This window comes from Plasmodium yoelii, assembly GCF_900002385.2.
Source record: "Plasmodium yoelii strain 17X genome assembly, chromosome: 6".
NCBI classification, from domain to species: domain Eukaryota; phylum Apicomplexa; class Aconoidasida; order Haemosporida; family Plasmodiidae; genus Plasmodium; species Plasmodium yoelii.
In genome coordinates, this window is record NC_036178.2 from 163,300 (window position 1) to 188,597 (window position 25,298).

The 25,298-nt window shown below is 23.0% G+C and overlaps 5 protein-coding genes across 5 annotated transcripts; all 5 read right to left on the minus strand.

Annotated features, from left to right (window-relative positions):
* Positions 1–325: 325 nt before the first annotated feature.
* Positions 326–5,614, minus strand: PY17X_0601900 (PIR protein; the record flags this gene model as incomplete). The annotated part of the gene is made up of 3 exons (XM_022955310.2): positions 326–421; positions 526–5,457; positions 5,597–5,614. 3 exons carry the CDS (start codon positions 5,612–5,614, stop codon positions 326–328), a joined length of 5,046 nt encoding a protein of 1,681 aa, XP_022813109.2.
* A 5,877-nt stretch (positions 5,615–11,491) lies between these two features.
* On the minus strand, positions 11,492–12,683 carry PY17X_0602000 (PIR protein; the record flags this gene model as incomplete). The annotated part of the gene is made up of 3 exons (XM_022955311.1): positions 11,492–11,557; positions 11,648–12,529; positions 12,669–12,683. 3 exons carry the CDS (start codon positions 12,681–12,683, stop codon positions 11,492–11,494), a joined length of 963 nt encoding a protein of 320 aa, XP_022813110.1.
* A 2,424-nt stretch (positions 12,684–15,107) lies between these two features.
* Positions 15,108–16,324, minus strand: PY17X_0602100 (PIR protein; the record flags this gene model as incomplete). The annotated part of the gene is made up of 3 exons (XM_022955312.1): positions 15,108–15,194; positions 15,283–16,185; positions 16,310–16,324. The coding sequence occupies 3 exons, from the start codon at positions 16,322–16,324 to the stop codon at positions 15,108–15,110; spliced, it is 1,005 nt and encodes a 334-aa protein (XP_022813111.1).
* A 2,261-nt stretch (positions 16,325–18,585) lies between these two features.
* Positions 18,586–19,714, minus strand: PY17X_0602200 (PIR protein; the record flags this gene model as incomplete). The annotated part of the gene is made up of 3 exons (XM_022955314.1): positions 18,586–18,672; positions 18,776–19,558; positions 19,700–19,714. 3 exons carry the CDS (start codon positions 19,712–19,714, stop codon positions 18,586–18,588), a joined length of 885 nt encoding a protein of 294 aa, XP_022813112.1.
* Positions 19,715–22,074: 2,360 nt separating this feature from the next.
* PY17X_0602300 (uncharacterized protein) lies at positions 22,075–23,135 on the minus strand (the record flags this gene model as incomplete). The annotated part of the gene is made up of 3 exons (XM_720339.1): positions 22,075–22,161; positions 22,249–23,016; positions 23,124–23,135. 3 exons carry the CDS (start codon positions 23,133–23,135, stop codon positions 22,075–22,077), a joined length of 867 nt encoding a protein of 288 aa, XP_725432.1.
* Between the last annotated feature and the right edge of the window lie 2,163 nt (positions 23,136–25,298).

Genomic DNA, 25,298 nt, shown 5'->3' on the forward strand with positions numbered 1-25,298 from the left:
TGTTTCCTTTATGGGAATCTATAATATTAATATTCATTTTCTGTTTGTATTATAATATTCTTCATCTAGATGTTTGAAATTTTGGAATATGGCATGTATATTTTTTTATTTTTTATAACGTATTACTATATATATTTAAATTATTTTTTCTATTATAATTACATCTAGTAAACTTTCATAGACAAATAAATATTATCAAATTATAAAAAATAAAATAAAAATATAGCTCAGGACCATCTCATATAATCTTCCTCTATATGTTTCTATATACTTAATAATATCATTATCTTATCAACTCAATCTATAATTATCCAATTGTTTATTTTCAAGGAATGTATTGCAACATTTCGGTATTATTTTCATCAGACAATTTTATAACCTTTTTTATGTTTTTTTTTTTTTTTTTTTCTCTTCCCAAATCCTAAATACTAACATAAAAATAGTAAAAATATATAGTTATTTGTTTTTTATGCATATACATAATACGTAATAATATATATATTTTTTAATTTTATTTTTATTTACCCTATACATAAGTGTTAAAATAATGGGTATGAAAATAATTATAACTAAATATACAAATAATTTGTATCCTTTAAATACATCTAAAAATCCTATTTCGAATATGCCTTTTTGCACCTCCATTTCAGAAGGAGGTTCTTCAATTCCTCGATCAAGTATTATATTGATAGAATCGTCTGATGGCTCTTCAGGAGTTGGAATTGGTGTTGATTGTTTCGTTTCACTTATTTTGCCTTTACCTTCATGTTCTTTTCCTTGGTTTCCACCTTCAGGTTCTTTTCCTTGGATTCCACCTTCAGATTTATTTTCTTGGTTTCCACCTTCAGAAATTGTTTCTTGGATTTTACCTTCAGAATTTGTTTCGTGGTTTTCACCTTCAGTTTTTTTGTCAATAGATTCCTTCGACGGAGGCGAGAGCATTTCTGATGTATCATCAGAGGAAGGTGGATCATTTCTCGAATCTTTTAGTTGAATGCTATTATCAATTGGCGGTGATGTAACATTTACTTTATTTGATTGATTAATTAAATCATTAGCAAAATTATTAAATGCAGAGTAACCTTTTGTTAAGCTAGTTGATGCTGTTTCATATAAACGATTTCCATAATCAGTACAATTTTTATAAAAAGATGAAAAATACTGTTTATACAAATCATATAAAAATTCCATTTCTGTGTTTTTTTTCGTAGTTTCACGTTTCGTCAATGATTTTCTTTGTGTAGATGGAGATTGTGTTATGTCCCCTTTATCTTGTGATTTTTCTTGTGCCACATCTTCTTTATCATGTGATTTTTGTTCTGCCTCATGATCTTTATCTTGTGGTTTTGATTGTGTCTCATTCTCTTTATTTTGTAGTTCTGGACTTTTTTTGGCCTGTGGATTTTTTTCTAGTTCGGGATGTTGTTTTTTTAATGCTTGAGGAAGTACTTGATATAGGTCTTTAAGTAGTGCTTGATCTTTCGATTCCATTGATAAATTTTCTTTTGGTGGTTTTAAAGACTTTCCTTGGGATCTTCCACTATTTTCTGGCTCACTTCCTGAAAATTTTGGTGCACCTTTTGAAACTGATGGTTCCTCTCTTTGGTTTGATGGTTTATCCGCTTTATTTTGTATATTGATGTTTTGTTCATTATTCTTCTCATTTATTTCATGATCTTTTTGCTCCTCTTGAGTGTCATTTTCCTTTGGATTTTCGAATTTCTTCTCATATTTCAATTGACATTTTGGATCATTGAAGTTATATTCTTTATTTTTTGATACACAATATGAATCGCTTTTATTTTTCTTTGTATATTGTGATTGTGGTTGTCGTAGATGCTGTGCTTCCAGTTGTGGTAATGGTTTTTGTATTACTTGTTGTATTTGTATATCTTCCTTTGGTTGCCGTAGATGCTGTGCTTCCAGTTGTGGTTGTAGTGGTTGTTGTATTACTTGGTGTATTTGTATATCTTCATGTGGTTGTTGTTGTACTTCTTCTTGTTGTTGTTGTACTTCTTCTTGTTGTTGTTGTACTTCTTCTCGTAGTGCTTGTTCTTGTCTTTGTGCTTGTGCTTGTTCTTGTCTTTGTGCTTGTGCTTGTTCTTGTCTTTGTGCTTGTGCTTGTTCTTGTCTTTGTGCTTGTGCTTGTTCTTGTCTTTGTGCTTGTGCTTGTTCTTGTCTTTGTGCTTGTGCTTGTTCTTGTCTTTGTGCTTGTGCTTGTTCTTGTCTTTGTGCTTGTGCTTGTTCTTGTCTTTGTGCTTGTGCTTGTTCTTGTCTTTGTGCTTGTGCTTGTTCTTGTCTTTGTGCTTGTGCTTGTTCTTGTCTTTGTGCTTGTGCTTGTTCTTGTCTTTGTGCTTGTGCTTGTTCTTGTCTTTGTGCTTGTGGTTGATGTGGTGGTTGATGTGGTGGTTGATGTGGTGGTTGATGTGGTGGTTGATGTGGTGGTTGATGTGGTGGTTGATGTGGTGGTTGATGTGGTGGTTGATGTGGTGGTTGATGTGGTGGTTGATGTGGTGGTTGATGTGGTGGTTGATGTGGTGGTTCTTGTTGTGGTTGATGTGGTGGTTGATGTGGTGGTTCTTGTTGTGGTTGATGTGGTGGTTGATGTGGTGGTTGATGTGGTGGTTGATGTGGTGGTTCTTGTTGTGGTTGATGTGGTGGTTGATGTGGTGGTTCTTGTTGTGGTTGATGTGGTGGTTGATGTGGTGGTTCTTGTTGTGGTTCTTGTTGTGGTTGATGTGGTGGTTCTTGTTGTGGTTCTTGTTGTGGTTCTTGTTGTGGTTGATGTGGTGGTTCTTGTTGTGGTTCTTGTTGTGGTTGATGTGGTGGTTGATGTGGTGGTTGATGTGGTGGTTGATGTAGTGGTTCTTGATGTGGTTCTTGATGTGGTGGTTGATGTGGTGGTTGATGTGGTGGTTGATGTAGTGGTGGTTGATGTGGTGGTTGATGTGGTGGTTGATGTAGTGGTGGTTGATGTGGTGGTTGATGTGGTTGTTGGTTTTGTTGTAATAGTTGCTGGTATTGTTGTAGTACTTGTGCTAGTGGTTGTGGTATTTCTGGTACTGGTAGTGGTGGTTGTGGTATTTCTGGTACTGCTTGTGGTGGTTGTGGTATTTCTGGTACTGGTAGTGGTGGTTGTGGTATTTCTGGTACTGGTAGTGGTGGTTGTGGTATTTCTGGTACTGCTTGTGGTGGTTGTGGTATTTCTGGTACTGGTAGTGGTGGTTGTGGTATTTCTGGTACTGCTTGTGGTGGTTGTGGTATTTCTGGTACTGCTTGTGGTGGTTGTGGTATTTCTGGTACTGGTAGTGGTGGTTGTGGTATTTCTGGTACTGCTTGTGGTGGTTGTGGTACTTCTGGTACTGCTTGTGGTGGTTGTGGTATTTCTGGTATTTGTGGTGGTGGTTGTGGTACTGGTATTTGTGGTGGTGGTTGTGGTATTTCTGGTACTGCTTGTGGTGGTTGTGGTACTTCTGGTACTGCTTGTGGTGGTTGTGGTACTTCTGGTACTGCTTGTGGTGGTTGTGGTATTTCTGGTACTGGTAGTGGTGGTACTGGTATTGGTACTGGTGGTGGTTGTGGTACTGGTATTGGTACTGGTGGTGGTTGTGGTACTGGTATTCCTGGTGGTTGTGGTACTGGTATTCCTGGTGGTTGTTCTGGTATTCCTGGTGGTGGTTGTGGTACTGGTATTCCTGGTGCTGGTGCTGGTTGTGGTGCTGCTGGTATTCCTGGTTGTTGTGCTGGTATTGGTGGTGCTTCTGGTTGTACTGGTATTGCTGGTGCTGGATCTTGTGGTGCTTCTGGTTGTTGTGGTTGTTGTGCTGGCGGTAGTTCTTGTAATCCTGGTGCTGGCTCTTCTGGTTGTACTGGTGCTTGTTGTATTTTAGGTACTTCTTTCTTTAGTGCTTCATTCTCATTATTTTGTGATTCTGTTTTTTTTTCTGGCTTTGGATTTTTTTCTGGTTCTAGCTGTAGTTTTTGTTTTATTGTAGATAGTACTTGCTGTAGTGCCTCATTCTTTTTATTTTGTGGTTCTACCTTTTGTTCTCCTACCTTTTGTTCTCCTACCTTTTGTTCTCCTACCTTTTGTTCTCCTAATTTTTGTTCTCCTACATTTTGTTTTCCTTCTACCTTTTGTTTTCCTTCTACCTTTTGTTCTCCTACCTTTTGTTCTCCTAATTTTTGTTCTCCTACCTTTTGTTCTCCTAATTTTTGTTCTCCTAATTTTTGTTCTCCTACCTTTTGTCCTTCTTCCTTTTGTTCTCCTACCTTTTGTCCTTCTACCTTTTGTTCTCCTACATTTTGTTTTCCTTCTACATTTTGTTCTCCTACATTTTGTCCTTCTATCTTTTGTTCCCCTTCTACCTGTTGTTGTTTTTGTATTTTAGATAGTGCGTGATGTAGTGTCTCATTCCCTTTATTTTGTGATTCTGATTTTTTTTCTGGTTCTAGCTGTTGTTTTTGTTTTATTTGAGATTGATCTTTAGGTAGTGCTTGATGTTGATCTTTAGGTAGTGCTTGATGTTGATCTTTAGGTAGTGCTTGATGTTGATCTTTAGGTAGTGCTTGGTGTTGATCTTTAGGTAGTGCTTGATTTTGATGTTGAGGTGGATGCTGTATTTGAGCTAGCGCTTTAGGTAGATCTTCAGGTAGTGCTTGACCTTTCGATTTCGATGATAAACTTTCTTTTGTTAGCTTTATAGACTTTCCTTGGTATCTTCTACTATTTTTTGGTTCCTTTCTTTGAGTTGATGTTTTATTCGCTGTATTTTGTAGATTGATGTTTTGTTCATTATTCCTCTCATTCATTTTTGTAAGTTCTAGAAGACGTTTTTCTATATTATATTTTTTATCAGCATCATTCTCAATAGCAGCAGTTCTAAAATCGTCATATATTTTTTTTAATTTTTGCAATAGAGATAGATATGTATCATTTCCAGAAAAAACGTTGTAAAGGGTTCTATATTGATTAAGACATTTGATAGAATTTCGAGAAAGGTTTTTATGTTTTTCATTATTTTTTTTATAATATGCAATCGTATTACATATATGGTTAAGTAGCGTATACAATTCACTCATATGCCTAAGATTAACATTTTGCAAAGTCATTAGATTATTTAAAATATTCAAATTCTCAAAATTACCCATATTTTTCTTTAAATATTGTTCATAAGCGGAACTTAAAGTAATTTCATTGGCGTTACTATTTTTTATTTTTTGGGCTATCTTAAATAAATTATGAGCTAACCACATCATAAAATATTCAGAATACACGTTGTCATCATTGTTTAACGCCGTAAATAAATACCCGCTCAAAGCACCAATACCTTCAACCCTATTTGAACATGGTCTATTATTGGGGCAATATCGAAGGTATTCTGGGAAACTATTGATTTCCTTATGTATGTCAGTACTACCATTCAAAAGCTTATCAGCTTCATAAAATAAATCGCACTAAGAAAATTATATATAAATTAATAAAAATATGTATTAATACAAAATTTATTGAATAAAATTTAATGTGATTTGTAGACAAATCAAACACAATAAAATAAAGGATAGGCATGTTTTATTTTAAAATAAAATTATTTACCGCTGTTTCGTCATCCATTGTAATGGGATTTTGTTCTTAATATGTAAATTGACATCATATTGTTTTTATATAAAATATATATACTGACATAATATATCCTGTAAATGAACCTTCTATATTACATTTATAGTATTAAACCCATTGGAAATTTTAATAACAATTTAAAATTAATATGGAATAATAATACAATAATATTAATAAAGGAATATTATATTTACTTTTATTGATATTTACAAAATTGTCTTAATTTATGGTTGGTTTAATACATATTAACCATAAGTATATATAATACAATTTATGCATAAAATCAATATTGCTAATAATATTATACATAATTAATTGTATTATAAAATATTAAGGAATTTTATAATGAATTAAAAAAATATATACTTATACATATGCTTTAATATAGAACATAAACAACGTCATATATTTTATTATAATAAACAGGATCCTAAAACTTAAATACTGTACAAATATAAAAAATTAAGAAAGTTATTATTAGAATCCTTAAAAATATATAAATGTCATTTTTTAAAATATATTAAATTTTTATACACTTGTTTCTTATAATATATAATTAGTTTTTTCTAAAATTATAACATTTACAAAACAGGTTGCATTGTTTCATTTTCTGTGTAAATTATATAAATTTAATATTATTTACAATTAATATAAATAAATTAAAAAAAAATTTTAATGCGTTAAATAACTTTATGTTTGTTCCAATATACTTCAATTTAGAATTATACTTTATTGGGTAATTTTACAACCTATTTTGCGTATCATGTCCACAGTTAATATAACAATTAACACTGAACCCGTATTTATTAAACTAATTATAAATTTAAATAAACCATTGAACGTAAATAATTTTAAAATAATAATTAGTAAATATTAAATATTTATATTCCTTTCTATTAATATTAAATAATGAAATATAAATAACTATTGATGTTAATTTTAAAGTATAATAGAAAACTATGCATAATTAGATTGGTATATTTACATTTTAAATAGGAGAGATAAGGGAAGTATGTTTTTTAAGACAAGGATGTTGTCATATAAGATTTACTTATTCTACATAGTTTAATTATGTTTTATATTTTATACCATTAAAACTTTCAATTAATGTATACATTAAAAATAACTTAGAATTATTATTTATATATATAGTATGCTTTTATATTTTATAATTAACTATATTTAGTTCTATGATGAAAAACTATAGAATTATTAATATTATTTTGCTTGGTAATATTAATTATAATATTATCGCATTAAAGCTTACTTAAATATGTGTTATAACATTTCATTTGATATTTTGTGCATACAATTTTAATCTGTTATAAGTTTAATAATATATATCAACGTATTCGAATCAAATTAATTTAATGATTTTTTCGTATTTAATACTTTATCTATTGTTATTACTATTATTATGTTGTTGGTATACCATTGTATAGTACAACGGAGTAATCAGTGCATTTAGTAAAAATCATTTAGATCAATGTAGTATATTTCCTCGTTTCATAGTTTTTAAATCAAGTATTTTATAACACATACTATTTCACAATGACAATATATTTGTGAATTTTATATATATAATAACCTAATAAAAATAATATTAGTTCAAATTAAATTAATTATTGCATACTTTTTCTATATACTTTGGATTAATATATAATTGTATATACTTCCCAAATTTAACATATTTCAGTGCTTAGCCATGAATACAATATTATATATATATTAGAACAATAATGGCATTCTATCTAGCATATTATTTATAATTATTGGGAAAATTATTAAAAAAATTATTTAAAAAAATTATTAAAAAAAATTATTAAAAAGATTATTAAAAAAATTATTAGAACAAAATATGATATGAAATTTTATTAATATACTTATATTTTATTTTTTTTAATATGATATTTTTCCAATTTATATAAAACTCAAAAATTAATAATGATTAATCTAATATTATACTTTTATAGTAAATAAATTAAAGAGTATAAAACAATTTCCATATTACTAATTAATTTTAATAAAAATGTAAAGGGAATATAAAAAAATAATACTAACTACAATTAAAACTTAAAAAATATTGTATATATAGCTCAATTTTTTATTTATTACTAAAAATGTTAGATGCATAAAATGCCTTTTATAACTAATGTTGTATTATCGAATACTGATCGATATTCCATGAATCTATATTTTATGACTACTTATTATATATTGCAATATGTTTAATTAATCTTAAAAATATGAATAGCCTGGAGCTATATTATATTGTATACAATCATTCCAAATGAATCAATTATAATTATACTTTGATATATAAAAGTATTATACTGTTCGGTTATAAAAATACGATTTGAATCAAAATAATAGTAACACAAATTATAAGCTTTACTAAATAAAATCACCATCAAATAATGAAACATATTATGATATGCATAACTCAATATAACTATGGGTTAACTTTATATAATAGGCAATATTATATAGCATAATATGAATTCATATATATTAATATATGCAATTTAGACATTTTATTTTAATCATATTAAATCAGCATGAACACTCAATTATATATATTATAATTTATGAGAAAAATGCTATGTGACCATTTCATATTATATGGGTCTTTTTGGTTGCATATTATGACATTTGAACTCCATATCGAGATTAAACATACATTTATAGTACATATATTTAATTATTATTCAAAGACCAATAAATACGATCAAATTATAAACAAACTAATAAAAATATAACCCTAACACAAAAAATATATTCCATAGAACAAAACTATAAACCATAGTAAAGAACCCTAAATCCTTAATATAGCTTATAGTTTTATTAATAAATGTGTTTAATTTAAGTTTATTTAAAATAATTATAAGTATTAACTAAAAATGAGTAAATTCGAAATCCATTAATATATAATATATGTGCATGGAAATAAGGATAAATGAGTTTTTGACAAACACTAAAAAGATATAAATTAATTATATATTAAATTAAATATATATTAAATTAATTATATATTAAGTTAAATATATATAATAATAAAACAAACAATTAAATCAAATTTCACTATTCTATAGAGTGTGAAAAATGTAACTTTTATGCCATAAAATATTAAATATATTATTTTTAATCATTTAAACAAGTATAATAAAACATAATAATAAAGAGGTGGTTATCTTGATACCTTTTTTAATTTAGAGCTAAATTTAAAGATTTTTCACCATTTCTTAATTATGGAAACCGTATATGGTATAAGTAGTATTATTAAGAACCCCCTCCTGGTGCTGCTATCAAAAAACGAAATACCATATATATCGTAAACTTCTTAAATAATTTTTTATTTTATTTTTTTAAATTTCGACTAATTTTTAATTTCTTATAATTTTCATTTGATGTAATTTCATTATATTTATCTTCAAATTTACCATCTTCATTCTCCAAAATACTTTCATAATTTTTCAATTATCTAAAACTTTCATGTTCTGATACAGAATTATTTCCATCTTTTTTTGTTATTTTTTTTATCTTGTATCAGTTGTATTTATAATTCATAATTTCTTTTATTATCAAGCTCTTTTTTTACTTCTTCTAATTCTTTTCAAAATCCATAAATTATGTCTTTCGTTTTATTATATCCACTATTTAAATCAAGTTGATTGTCTGCATCTGCTAATATCTTATTATTTCTAAAATTTGGTATATTCCTTTCAAGGTATATTTTTCTCTCATTTACATAGTATAATTCCTGAGAAGAAATGAAATATTTATTAACATGTATATAATTAATTTTAATTGTTTAACTTAATTGTCTTACCAATACATGAAACAATAATATAAGGTTAATGTAAACCAATTAAATACGAAAACTATAATGAAATATTATTAATAATAAAAGAAAATAGTGTGTAACTTACATTTTGAGCATATTCAAAAAAACAAATAATAATTGAAGAAAAAAACATATTTTAAAATGCTGACTCTCATTTTTAACTTTATTTATTAAATAAATGAAATAATGATGATAACTTTATATTTATTAGTTTTTTGTTATGAATTTTATGAATAAATCAAAATATTTATAAAAAAATATGACATTTATTTCATTTATTAATTTTTTCCATTTTTTATAAAATTATTTAATGTAATTGTTGTAATAAGTTTCGTTATTTCCATTAAAAGTATTTATGGATATAAATATTATTTTTTTTTTCAAATAATATTAATTTTTCTCTAAATAATAAACCTTTTTTAATATTTTAATTATAAAAAAATATATGTATATAATAATTTTTCCATAAAAAATATTTTTTGCAATTTTTTTATACAAATAGTCTTTTAATGTAATTTATGATATGTTGATATATTTAGTGATACGGTTGTAATATTTTATAAACTTATATATTTCCATTATTCCTTACATATGACAAATTAATAAATACCAATTAAAATAATAAAATATTGATACATATATAAATTTTATATATGAATAAATACAAACATATAATGAAAACATTAACAAAGCACCATTGATATTCACATTTGAATGGTATCTTATTGTTGTACTTCCCCGATTTTAAACAATGCTTAATAACATTCTATATGTTATTTACCACTTTTGTGTAAAAAATTTTTTTTTCATAAATTTGGATGTAATCATTTTATTTATATATCTATGAGTATACAACATTAAATATATTATTTCTATTAAAATAATATAAATATGCATATTTTCAAATGAAATTCAAACTAATAATAAAATTATAATATTAAATCATAAAAATAATACATATAGAACCAATATATTGAATGAGATACCAATTTATTTTTATTCCAAATCGAAAAATGAAATATCTTAATTATATTAATTTTTTTTTCATCATATTCATTTAACAGATGTTAAGACACTTTTGTATTTAAACAATACAATATTTTGACTTTTATAAATAATAATCAAAGACAAATAAATATTATAATTCCATCATATAGACAAATTATTTTTTATTATGAAATAAGAAACAAACTCTTGACATGTATTATATATACACAATACTTCTTTATATTAATAGACAAATTTACTATTTATTATTCTTTAAATTCGACTTCAAATACATTTTAATTTAATTTATCATACAAATAATCGCTTTTTCTTTTATAAACAAAAAATTAACAAAAAAAATAAATTAATAAATGATAAAGGATCGACTTGCATAGGTTTGTATATATTTGATAATCCCATTTTCTCATCGACGCAATTTACAACTTTTTTCATCGTTCTTCCTTACTTTCCCTTCTTCTCTTCCAGTTTTTCATATTACGCATCGTAATTATTTAAATCGGTGTTCTCTTCTAGGATCAAGTCGATTCCAATGTTTTATCAATTTTCACATAAACCATTAACCACAAATTAACAATAAAATAAAAAAAGTACATAGTTCAAAATATTTACCATTAAGCTATATTAATACAAAATGCAATTCTTATAATTTTTCAAAATATATTTCTTTATTCGTTCCTTTTCATAGTTATTTTTTCTTAAATATTAGACTTAATATAAATCTTAAAAATTCCAACGTATCCTATACATATTTTTAATAACCTTTTTCCTATATATATTTAAAACAATTCCTTGAACTAATAAATATTATCAAATTATGCAAAGGCATACAAAAATGCAATAAATATGCATATATAACTTTATATTTAATTGGTTAGAGTATTCAATTATTCTTATAAACCCAAAAATTATGATCAAAAATTACTTCGAAATAGACAGTTTCTTAAATATATCAATCATTATTACTATTCCTGAAACAGTCACTACTCTTCGAATAATATATTAATGACCCATTCTCTTCTTTATTTTTTTAGATTTTCTCTTAAATGTTGTTTTTTAGATCGTTTCCGAAATCCGAATAACGAATACTAATATAAAAATTGTAAACATATTATATATTTTTTGATAATCCCATATAAGTAATCACGTAAATAATTTATAAATTCCTTGTTATTTACCTTATAAGAAATTCCCCAAAAAACTGTTATTGCACCGAATATTGATAAAGCTAGAATTAATTTGTTTACTATCGACAAACTTGATGATGTAACATCAGATTTTTGTACAGAAGCATGTTCAGAATGATCTTTAGAACTTTGTACGGGATGTTGTATTGTTTTTATCGGTGGAAGCAATGGAATATTCATACAATTAATACCATTACATTTCTTTTTAAAATTATCATAATCAGTTGATAAAGTACACAATACTTGACTATATGAAATGTTTCCAGTAACACTAGAATTTCCATTAAGTTTTTTATATTTGTCAACAAAGTTATTTGCATATTCCAAATATTTCGTGCATTCTGGCTCGTCTTCGTTAAATTCAATATACATTTTACATAATAATTTAAATGCATCATAAAATTTAGATATATCTTCAAAATTAATATTCGACAATTCCATATTTTTAACTATGACTTCCTTAAAATTATTATATCCCGCTTTATCATTTAATGTACTATTACAATCGTTACCATCACTTTTACAATTAATATAATTCGGATTGTTTTCTATATGATTAGTATAAAAATCTTTTAATGCGGTGATTTTGCCATCTTTCTTTAGGTTTAACATATAATTTAACCATATCATAATGTATATAATAAACGCTTTAACCTGTTCACTACTTAAATCATCAATCCTATTAGCAATATTTTGCTCGAACAACCATAAGCATGCAGCATTTATTTTATCGAGCTCAGTATTGCATTTTTTGTCTCTTGAATTTCCATTAGGGCAGTATTTTACAATACCCCCTATATTATGAATATCACGTTCTTTAGAAATGTTTAATTCATCGGGATAATATCCCCTTAATGTACTAAACCTTATACACTAAGAAAACATTTAAAAAAGTATAATAAAAATATACGTCGATGAAACTCTTATAAAATACAATTTAATGAATTTTATAGATAATATAACATCGAAAAATATAAAGAAAAGCAAATAACATTAAAAAAAATGCATATACCAGGAAATGATCCATTGTAATTTCATTTTGTTTATAATATGTTAAATATGTAACATCATATTATTTTATATATTTTACGGTTAATAAATGACAAAATAATTGAACCATAATATATAATTGTCTGTGGTTAAACATGTTATTATTATTCTTAATATAAATTTAAAATTAATATAGAACAATATATACATTTATGGTAGTTAAATAAATTGCCTTATTTTGGGGGTTGTTTAATACATGTTTTATCATATGTATATATAATACAATTTTGCATAAATTCTTATTCTTAATACCTTACGGTATAATCTATCATAAAATTAAAGTGACATAGTAATGAGTTTAGAATATATCTTCTTATGCATATGCTTTAATATAGAAAATTAACAACGTCATATTTTTTGTTTTAATGATTGTCTTTCAAAAACTTAAATACTGTATAAATATAAAAAATTAAAAATTACATTATTACTATAATCCTTAAAGTATGTAAATAGTCACTTTTAAAAAAATATTAAATACTTATATAGTTGTTTCTTATAATATATACCAATATTTTATTAAAATTATAACATTTACAAAATAAGTAGCACCGTTCCATTTTCTATGCAAATTACATAAGTTTATATGATTTTTATTTAATATAGATAAATTCATAATCCATTTTAATGATTCCTATAATTTTATTTTTATTCCTATATACTTCTAAATTGAAGTATACCTTATTGGGTAATTTTATAATATATTTTCCCATCTTTTCCATTCTTTAAAATAGCAATTAGCACCGAATCCATAATTATTATGCTATCTATAAGATTAAATAAGTCTTTGAATGTAAATAGTTTTTATAATCATACTTAGTAAATATTAAATATTAACATATAAATAACTATTGATGCAAATTTTAAAGTATAATATAAAATATGTTTAATTAGGTTGTTATATTGGCCTTTAAGATGAGAGAGATAAGATATATTTCTTAATTTATTATATAAATTTATATAAATATTCGTTAAATGCTCTACAATGTTCATTTTTATCTTATATATTTTATTGTTATAGTTATCAATGTATATACATTCAAATAATTTACTATAAATTCTATATTTTATTAATTCTACATAAAATAATGATAATATAATATGGAATAATAACAAGTTTTTTAACGTTAATTAGTCTTTAGCATTTTATCTATTTATCTACCTTTTTAGAATATAAAACTACAAATCCCAAATTGAATATTTAACAAATATACAAAAATGATACATTTATAATGTATTATTATGCGTCTTTTCTATAAAATTAATATTTAATTATATGAATTTTCCACAATAAAACAATATTTCAATATTAATTATTGGTATTTTACTAGATTATATGTATAGTCATAATAATAACGATATTCTATCTATCATATTATTTATAATTATTAAAACAAAATATGATAAAAATTTTATTAATACACTTATATTTTATTTTTTTAACTATTATAAAATATAATTTATTTATACCTCAAAATATAAAATTTAAAAATTAATAGTGATTAATCTATTATTATATGTTATGATAAATAAATTAAAGCGTATAAAACAACTTCTATTAATACTAATTAAGCTTAATACAAACGTAAAGGAAATACAAAAAGAGAATAGTAACTACAATTAAAACTTCAAAAATTGTTAGAAGCATAACAATCTTTTATAGATTATGTTGTATTATCGAATCTCGATTGATATTCTATGCATCTATATTTATGGGTATCTATTATATATTGGTAATATGGTTAGTTAACCTTAAAAACAAACATATGAATATATATTATAATGTAGAGAAATATTCAAAATGAATCGAATTATAATTATACTCCTATATATAAAATTATTATACTACCCGGTTATCAAAATACAATTTAAATTAAAACAAATGATACAAATAATAAGTTTTACTAAATAAAATGTTTTATCAAATAAAGAAACATATTTTGTTATACATAATTCAATATAGTTATTATTAACAAGCTTTATATAATAAATAATTATGATATATCATAATATGAATTAATATATGCAATATAGACATTTTTTTTATTCATATTAAATCGATATGAACACTAAATTATATATATTATAAATTATGAAAAAAGATTATGTAACCCTTTTCATATTAATGGCAATGCTCCTTTGGGGTTACAAATTTTTAACTTTATCTAGTGATTAAATATACGGAATGATATATATAATTAATTAGTTTTCAAATTGTACAAAATTAATACAATATAATACTTAATCCTAACACAAATATGGGTTCCACAAACACAACTATGACCCATAACATAAATACTATATAAACATTATGCAAAAATTACTTATTTCCAATAGACAGTTTCTTAAAATATATAAATAATTATTACTATTCCTGACATAGTCACTCTCTTCGAATCATATATTAACGATTCATTCTCTTCTTTATATTTTTTATTTTTTCTCTTAAATATTGTTTTTGAGCTCGTTTCCGAAATCCAAATAATGAATACTAATATAAAATGTTAAGAAACATATGATTTTTTTGTTAACGTAGAATATATATAATGAAAATCATTTTTTAATTCCTTATTATTTACCTTATAAGAAATTCCCAAAAAAATTGATATCGCACCAAATATCAATAAAACTGGAATTAATTTGCTTACTATCGATGAACTTGATGATGCAACATCAGAATTCGGTTCAGAATCCAGTTCAGAATATTGTGTAAAATCTTGTACTAAATATTCTTCAGAACCTTCTCCAAAACTATGCACAAGAGTTTTTCCAGGATCTTCTTTTGTTTCTGCCGATGGAGGGGATGAAATAACTTCACATTCCTTTTTAAAATTATCATAATCAGTTGATAAAGTAGACAATATTTCTTTATATGGACTTTTATCAGGAATATCAGAATCATTCTTAAGTTCTTTATATTTTTTATCAAATTCATTATCATCTTCCAAATAATTCTTGCAATCGTTATTTTCATTATCAAGTTCATTATACATTTCACATAATGATTTAAATGCTTTATAAAATTTAGATACAATATTAATATCCATATTCAACACATCCATTTTTGTATCTATAAGATCCTTATAACTATCATAATCAGTTAATTCATTTATTCCCTTGTTATACTTATCACAATCATATATATATTCTTTATAAAAATCCTTTATATTGTCTTCTTCTTTACTTTTGCCCAGGTTTAACATATAACTTAACCATATCAAAATGTAATCAACAATATTGATGTTATTTCTTCCAGGAGAGGGAGCTACACCACAATCCTTATAGAATTGATCCAACAAATATAAACATCCAGCACTTATTTTATCCAAATCACTTTTAAAATTATTATTATTACAAGAATAATTATTTAAAAAATTATTATGATTACAATTATTATTTAAATGTCCAAAATCATTATATTGATCATTTCGTTCAATCAATTCATCGGAAATCCATTCCCATATATTCTTGAACCTTTTACACTATGAAAACATTTAAAAACATTTAATAAAAACGCGAATTATTAAAATAAAGTTTAATGATATTTATATATGGTCAATATCAAAAAATGTAAAGGAAACTATTATTATTAAAAAATGCATATACCACTTCCTTATTCATTATAATGGGGTTTTATTTTTGATTTGTAAATTGAGTAGAAGCATGTTCTTTTATATGTACTGCACCAAAAGTGTGACCCAAATGTTTTAACCCAATATATAACAACTCTCTGTAGTTAAAAATATTATAAGCTTTTCAATATTTAAATTAATATAGAATAATAAAATAATATTATTACAAAGAAAAGTTACATTAATCATAATTAGCTAAATTACCTTAAATAGAGGGTTGCTTAATACATTTTATACAAAAAATGCTATTCTTACTAACATCTGGTATAACTTTATTATAAAAATGAATATCCTTCTATAAAGAATTTAAAGTATGTTTGAACATAGAAAAGGTATATATTTATATCTTATGTTTTAATGATTACCTTTCTAAAACTTAAATACTGTATAAATCTAAAAATTAAAAATTTATATTATTACTATAATCATTAAAAGTATATAAATAGTTATTTTTTAAAATATATTAAATTTTTATATACTTTTTCTTATAATATATAATATAGTTTTTTCTAAAATTATAGTATTTTCAAATTAAGTTATATATCCTACTTTCTATGCAAATTACATAATTTTAATATTACTTTTAATTAATATATATACATTCCAATTATATTTTAACATTTTAAATAACTTTATTTTTATTTCCATATACCTTATTGGGTAATTTTATAATATATTTTTCCATCTTTTCCATTTTTTAAAACAACAATTAGCACTGAACCCGTACTTATAAGCTTAAATAAGTCTTTGAATGCATATTATTTTTAAAATAATGCTTAGTAAATATTAACAAATAAATAAGTATTGATGATATTTTAAAGTATAATAGAAAACTATGCGTAATTAGGTTGTTATATTACCTTTAAGAGGAGAGAGATAAGATATATTGCTCTTTTAATATATAAATTTATATAAATATTCGTTAAATGCTCTACAATGTTCATTTTTATCTTATATATTTTATTGTTATAGTTATCAATGTATATACATTCAAATAATTTACTAAAAATTCTATATTTTATTAATTCTACAAAAAACAATGATAATATAATATGGAATAATAAAAGAAATTTAACGTTGATTGAGTCTTTAACATTTTCTCTATTTATCTACCTTTTTAGAATGTAAAACTACAAATTCCAAATTGGATCATTAACAAATATATAATTTATTATTATGTCTTTTCGATAAAATTAATATTTAATTATATGAAGGTTTCACAATAAAACAATATTTTAATATTAACTATTGGTAATTTACTAGATTATATGTATAGGCATATAATAATGCATCATATCTATAATATTAAACTTTATTAATATACTTATATTTTATTTTTTAACTATTTTAAAATATAATATATTTATACCTTAAATCTTTAAAATTTAAAAATTAATAGTTATTACTCTACTATTATACCTTTATGATAAATAAATTAAAGAGTATAAAACAATTTCTATTAATACAAGAAAATAATAGTAACTACAATTACAACTTCAAAAAATGTTAGAAGAATAACAATATTTTATAGATTATGTTATATTGTCGATCCTCGATCGATATTCATGAATCTATATTTTATGATTATCTATTATACATTAGTAGTGTGCTTAATTAACATTAAAAATATAATCATCAATTTTAAGGTATATTATAATGTAGGCAATTGTTCCAAATGAATCGAATTATAATTATACTATTATATATAAAATTATTATACTGTTTGGTTATCAAAATATAATTTAAATTAAAAAAAATATGATACAAATAATAAGTTTACTAAATAAAATGTTTCATCAAATAAAGAAACATATTATAATATGCATAATTCAATATAACCAAATATTAACTTTTATATAGGCAATTATGATATATCATAATATGAATTAATATATGCAATTAGACAATTTTTTTAATCATATTAAATCGATATGAACACTAAATTATATATATTATAATTTATGAACAAATGTTGTATGCCCCTTTTTATATTAATGACAATGCTCCTTTGGGGGTGGATATTTGGACTTCATTTCGTGATTTAACATATGAGGGTGGTATATATATTTAATTAGTGTTAAAATTATAAAAAATGAACACAATATAATACTTAATCCTAACACGAATATGGTTTCCACAACATAAAAACTATATAAAAATTATGCAAAAATTACTTCCCAATAGACAGTTTCTTAAAATATATTAATCATTATTACTATTACTGAATTAGTCATTAATCTTCGAATCATATTAATGACCCATTCTCTTCTTTATATTTTTTAGCTTTTCTCTTAATTTTTGTTTTTGAAATCGTTTCCGAAATCCAAATAGCGAATACTAATATAAAATGTTAAGAAGCGTATGGTTGTTTGTTAATGTTTGCATATATATAACGAAAATAATATTTAAATGTAATATTTTTTAATTCCTTATTATTTACCTTATAAGAAATTCCTAAAAAAATTGCTATTGCAACTAATATCGATAAAATTGGAATTAATTTGCTTGCTATCGACGAACTTGATGTAACTTCAGAAATATCTTCATAATTTTTGTTTGGTGCCCCTGGAATGGATGGGAAATCTCTACATTTATTTTTTAAATTATCATAACCATCTAATAAAGTAAGTAATACATGCAAATAGGGGATCTCTTCAGAAGTGTTATAATCTATGTTAAATCCTTTACATTTTTCAACAAATTGATTAGCTTTTTCGGAATATTCCGCGCAATTTGAGTTGTTTATATAAAGCTCATTATACATGTCACATAATGTATTAAATGCATCATATAATTTAGACATAATGCTCGTATCCACACTTAAAAGAAAATAATAGCTATCTATAAGATCCTTATATCCATTATAACCAACAATATAATCTATATTATTAGTATACTTATCACCATCCTTTATATATTTATCATAAAAATCATTTAGATTGGTGATTCCCTCATGTGATTTTAGGCTTAACATATAACTTAACCATATCAAAATGTATTCAACAATATAGATGTTTCTTTTTGCAGCCGTCTCAAACGCCAAAATATCCTTAAAGAATGTATCAAAAAAATATAAACATCCAGCATTAATTTTGTCGAAATCAGTATCACACCTATCACCAGTACAATACTTTTTGAAATGTGTATCATCTTTAAATTGATACATTTTCTTATCGTCCAATTGATCAGGAAACCATTTCCTTACATCATGGAACTTTTTACACTAAGAAAACATTTAAAAACAATTAATAAAAACGTGTATTATTGAAAATTTTATTAAAATAAAGTTTAATGATATTTATATATAGTCAATATCAAAAAATGTAAAGAAATTATTATTGTTATTATTAAAAAATGCATATACCACGTCCTTATCCATAGTGGTGGGATTTTATTTTTGATTTGTAAATTGAGTAGAATCATGCTATTCTATATACACTACATCAAATATGAGACGCAAATACTTTAACCCTATATATAACTGTCTATAGTTAAATATATTATAAAATTTTCAATAATTAAATTAATATAGAATAATAAAATAATATTATTACTAAAAAAATTTTCTATTCCATTTTATGATAAATAGCTAAATTACCTTAAATAGAGGGATGCTTAATACATTTTTGATTAAATATATGATTCATTTTATACAAAAAAGTATATTCTTACTAACATCTGGTATAACTTTATTATAAAAACAGATATACTTTTATAAATAATTTAAAGTATACTTGAAGATAGAAAAGGAATATATTTATATTTTATGTTTTAATGATTTAAATTCTAAAACTTAAAACTGTATAAATTTAAAAAATAAAAAATACTATTATTACTATAATCCTTAAAAGTATATAAATAGTAATTTTTTTAAATATATTAAATATTTATGTAGTTGTTTCTAATACTATATACCAATATTTTATTAAAATTATAACATTTATAAAATAAGTTTCATTGTTTCATTTTCTATGCAAATTGTATAAATTGATATTGTTTTTATTTAATATAGAGAAATTAAAAAAAATTAATGCATTAAATAACCTTTTTTTATTCGTATATACTTCAATCTATATGTATACCTTATTGGGAAATTTGTATTTTATTTTATGCATAATTTCCGTTCTTTAAAACAATTAGCACTGAATCCGTATTTATAAGCTTAAATAAGTTTTTATATGCAGATTGTTTTTAAAATAATACCTAGTAAATATTAACATATAAATATATATTGATGATCTTTTAAAGTATAATAGAAAACTATGTTTAATTAGGTTGTTATATTGCCCTTTAAGAGGAGAGAGATAAGATATATTTGCAATTTTAATATATAAATTTAGATAAATATTCGCTAAATGTTCTACATAGTTCATTTTTATCTTATATATTCTATTGTTGTAGTTATCAATATATATATATTCAAATAATTTATTAAAAATTCTATATTTTATTAATTCTATGACAAAACGATGTTGTTTAAGATTAAAGATGATTCATTAAATAATGATAATATGAGTTAATATGAAATAATAAAAAAATATTTAACGTTAATTGAGCATTTAGCCTTTTCTTTATTTATCCAATTTTTTAGAATATAAAACCACATATCCCAAATTGGATCTTTAACAAAATATAACATTGATACCTTTATAATGTATTATTATGTGTATTTTAGATAATTTTAATATTTAATTGTATAAAGTTTTCACAATAAAACAAGATTTCAGTATTAATTATTGGTAGAGTATTTTATTAGATGTATAGTCATATAATAATAACGCTATTCTATCTATCATATTATTTATAATTATTAGAAAAAAATATGATACGAAATATTATTAATATACTTATATTTTATTTTTTTAATTTTTAAAAATCTAATTTATTTATACCTTAAAATATAAAATTTAAAAATTAATAGTGATTAATCTATTATTATATGTTATGATAAATAAATTAAAGCGTATAAAGCAAATTATATTAATACTAATTAATTTTAATGCAAATGTAAAATGTAAAAAAATAATAGTAATTACAATTAAAACTTAAAAAATATTATATATAGTTAAATTTTTTATGTATTACAAAAAATGTTAGAAGCATAACAATATTTTATAGACTATGTTATATTGTCTATTTTCGATCGATATTTATGAATCTATATTTTATGATTATCTATTATTACAGTTCAGTTGGATAACATGATTTAAATTAAAATAAATATGATACAAATTATAAGTTATACTAAATAAAATTTTCATAAAATAAAGAAACATATTATGTATGCATAATTCAATATATCCCCTGATTAACAAGTTTTATATAATAGGCAATTATGGTATTCCATAATACGACTTCATATATAGTCAATATCTATATTAATATATACAATATAGACATTTTATTTTAATCATATTAAATCGGCATGAACACTCAATTATATATATTATAATATATGAAAAAAATGTGATGTAGCCCCTCTCATATTAAATTATTCCCCTTTTTGTTGTATACTTGTACTTTTGAACTTCATCTCGTGATTAAACATACGGGATGATGCATATATTTAGTAAGTGTTCAAATTATAAAAAATTAAATACAATATAATACTTAACCCTACCACAACATAAAAGCTATATAAAAATTACGCAACAACTGCTTATTTTCAATAGACAGTTTCTTAAAATACATAAATAATTATTGCTATTCTTGAAATAATCATTCTATTCGAATCATATATTAATGATTCATTTTCTTCTTTATTTTTTTTATTTTTTCTCTTAAATATTGTTTTTGAGCTCGTTTACGAAATCCAAATAACGAATACTAATATAAAAACGGTAAACGAATTATTTTTTTGTTAACGTTTGCATATATATAATGAAAATAATTTTTTAATTCCTTATTATTTACCTTATAAGATATTCCTAAAAAAAATGCTATTGCACCAAATATCGATAAAACTGCAAATAATCTTTTTCCTATCGACGAACTTGATGATGTATCTACAGATGCTAGTGCAGAAATGTTTGTTATATCTGGAAGGAATGTACAATCTTTACATTTAATTTTTAAATTATTATAATCAGTTAATAAAGTAGACAATATTTGACTACGTGGGGTATCTTCAATATTATAATTGGTGAGCTCTGTATATTTTTGAACAAAACGATTAGCATTATCTAATAGTGTGTTGTCATCTTTATTCGTTGCAACTTCACTATACATATTACATAATAATTTAAATGCATCATATAATTTAGACATATCTTCAATATTAATATTCATCAAATCATTTCGTTTCTTCATGTATTCGTCAAGATCTGAAATTTTAAAGGCTTGACTTGTAAATTTACTATACTTAACATTATCAATTACACTATTAGTAAAAAAATCTTTTATTGTGGTGAAATTCTCATTTGTGGATTGCTTTAATTTGTAACTAATCCATGAAATAATATATATAAAAAATGCATTAGTATCAATATTACTTTTATTTTTTAATGCATAAAAACAGTGTCCAAGTAACCATAAAAATCCAATCGTATTTTTTTCTAGTTCAGTATCGCAGTCTTCTTTAGGGCAGTAATCTTTGAAATTAGTAATATCTTTTAGTTCAAGTGTTGCGTGCCCGTCTAATTCATCGGGTAAATAATTCCTCAAAACAACAAATTTTCCACACTAAAAAACCATTAAAAAAAATTGATAAAAATATTTATTAAGAAAATGTTATTAAAATAAAACTTAATGAAGTTTATAGGAAATATAATATAAAAAAGTATATATACTATATCATCCATTATGATGGAATATAATTTATAATCTATAGATTAAGGGTATATCATATTATATATATATATACTAAAATAGGTAATAAAATTATTTGTAGATAAAAATATTTTTATTATTCTTAATATAAATTTAAAGATAATATGGAACAATATATACTTTTATGGTAGTTAAATAAATTGCCTTATTTGGGGGGTGTTTAAACATTTATTATCATATGTATATATAATACAATTTTGCATAAATTTTTATCCTTAATAACACTCATATGAGCATTATTATAAAATTAAAATAATATTGTAATGAATTTAGAATATATCTCCTTATATATTTTATTTAATATAGAAAATAAACGTCATATATTTTGTTTTAATAAATGGGAGCCCAAAACTAATGTACTGAAAAATTTGAAACAATTAAGAAATCTATTATTACTATAATCCTTAAAAGTATATAAATAGTTATTTTTTAAAATATATTAAATATTTATGTACTTGTTTCTTATAATATATAATACAGTTTTTTCTAAAATTATAGTATTTTCAAATTAAGTTAAATGCTCCATTTTATATGCAAATTACATAATTTTAATATTACATTTAATTAATATATATACATTCCAATTATATTTTAACGTTTTCAATAACTTTATTTTTATTCATACGTACTTCAATTTATAAATATACCTTTTTGGGTAATTTTATAATATATTTTGCACATCTTTCTCACGGTTTAAAACGGCAATTAGCACTGAAACTATATTTATAAGCTTATATAAGCATTTTAATGCATATTGTTTTTAAAATAATACTTAGTAAATATTAAATATTAATGCATAAATAAGTATTGATGAAAATTTTAAAGTACAATAGAAAACTATGTGTATTAGGTTGGTATATTGCAATTTGAGAGGAGAGATAAGGGAAGTATGTTTTTTTAAGACAAGGATGTAGTCATATAAGATTTACTTATTCTACATAGTTTAATTATGTTTTATATTTTTTACCATTAAAACTTTCAACTAATATATGAATTAAAAATAACTTAGAATTATTGCTTTTATATTTTAATAAATAATATTATACTACATATTTTATAATAAACTATAGAATTATTAATATTATTTTGCTTGGTAATGTTAGTTTTAATATTATCACATTAAAGGCATACTTAGTTGAAGGCTATAATATTTCATTTGATGTTTTGTGCATGCAATTTTATTCATATTACCAGTTTAATAATATATATAATGAATTTATACCCACGTATTCTATCAAATTAACATAATATATTTGTTCGCATTTAATACGTTTATCTATTGTTATTACTATTATTATTGTTACTGCTATATCACTGTATAGTACAATGAGATAATTAATTCACTCAAGAGGAATACTTTAATCCAATTAGTATTTTTCCTCGTTTGTTTTTTTTAAAATATAACATTTTAGAACATATTATTTCGTAATAAAAATATATTTAAGTTATAGATTTAGAGTTTTTATATATATATAATAACCTAATATATATATTATTTGTTCAAAGAAATTAATTATATATATTTTTTCTATATAATTTATATTAATATATAATTATATGAATTTTTCACAATAAAACAATATTTCAATATTAATTATTGGTAATTTATTAGATTATATGTATAGTCATATAATAATAACACATTATATCTATCATATTATTTATAATTATTATAACAAAATATAATTCGAAATTTTATTAATATACTTATATTTTATTTTTTAAATCTTTAAAATATAATTTATTTATATCTCAAAATATAAAATTTAAAAATTAATAGTGATTAATATAATATTATACCTTTATGAGAAATAAATTAATATATATATAACTATTCTTATCAATATAAATTAGAATATTAGATAAATGCAAAGTATTGAAATGAAAAAATGAGTATTATATATATTTATAATTTATAAATTTATTATAATATATCTATAGTGTATTTTTTATGTATTACTAAAATGTTAGATGCATAAAATGCCTCTTATAGATAATGTTGTATTGTCGAATTTCGGTCGATATTTTATACATCTATATTTTATGATTATCTATTATTACAGTTCAGTTGGACAGCATGATTTAAATTAAAATAATAGTGACACAAATAACAAGTTTTACTAAATAAAATTTTA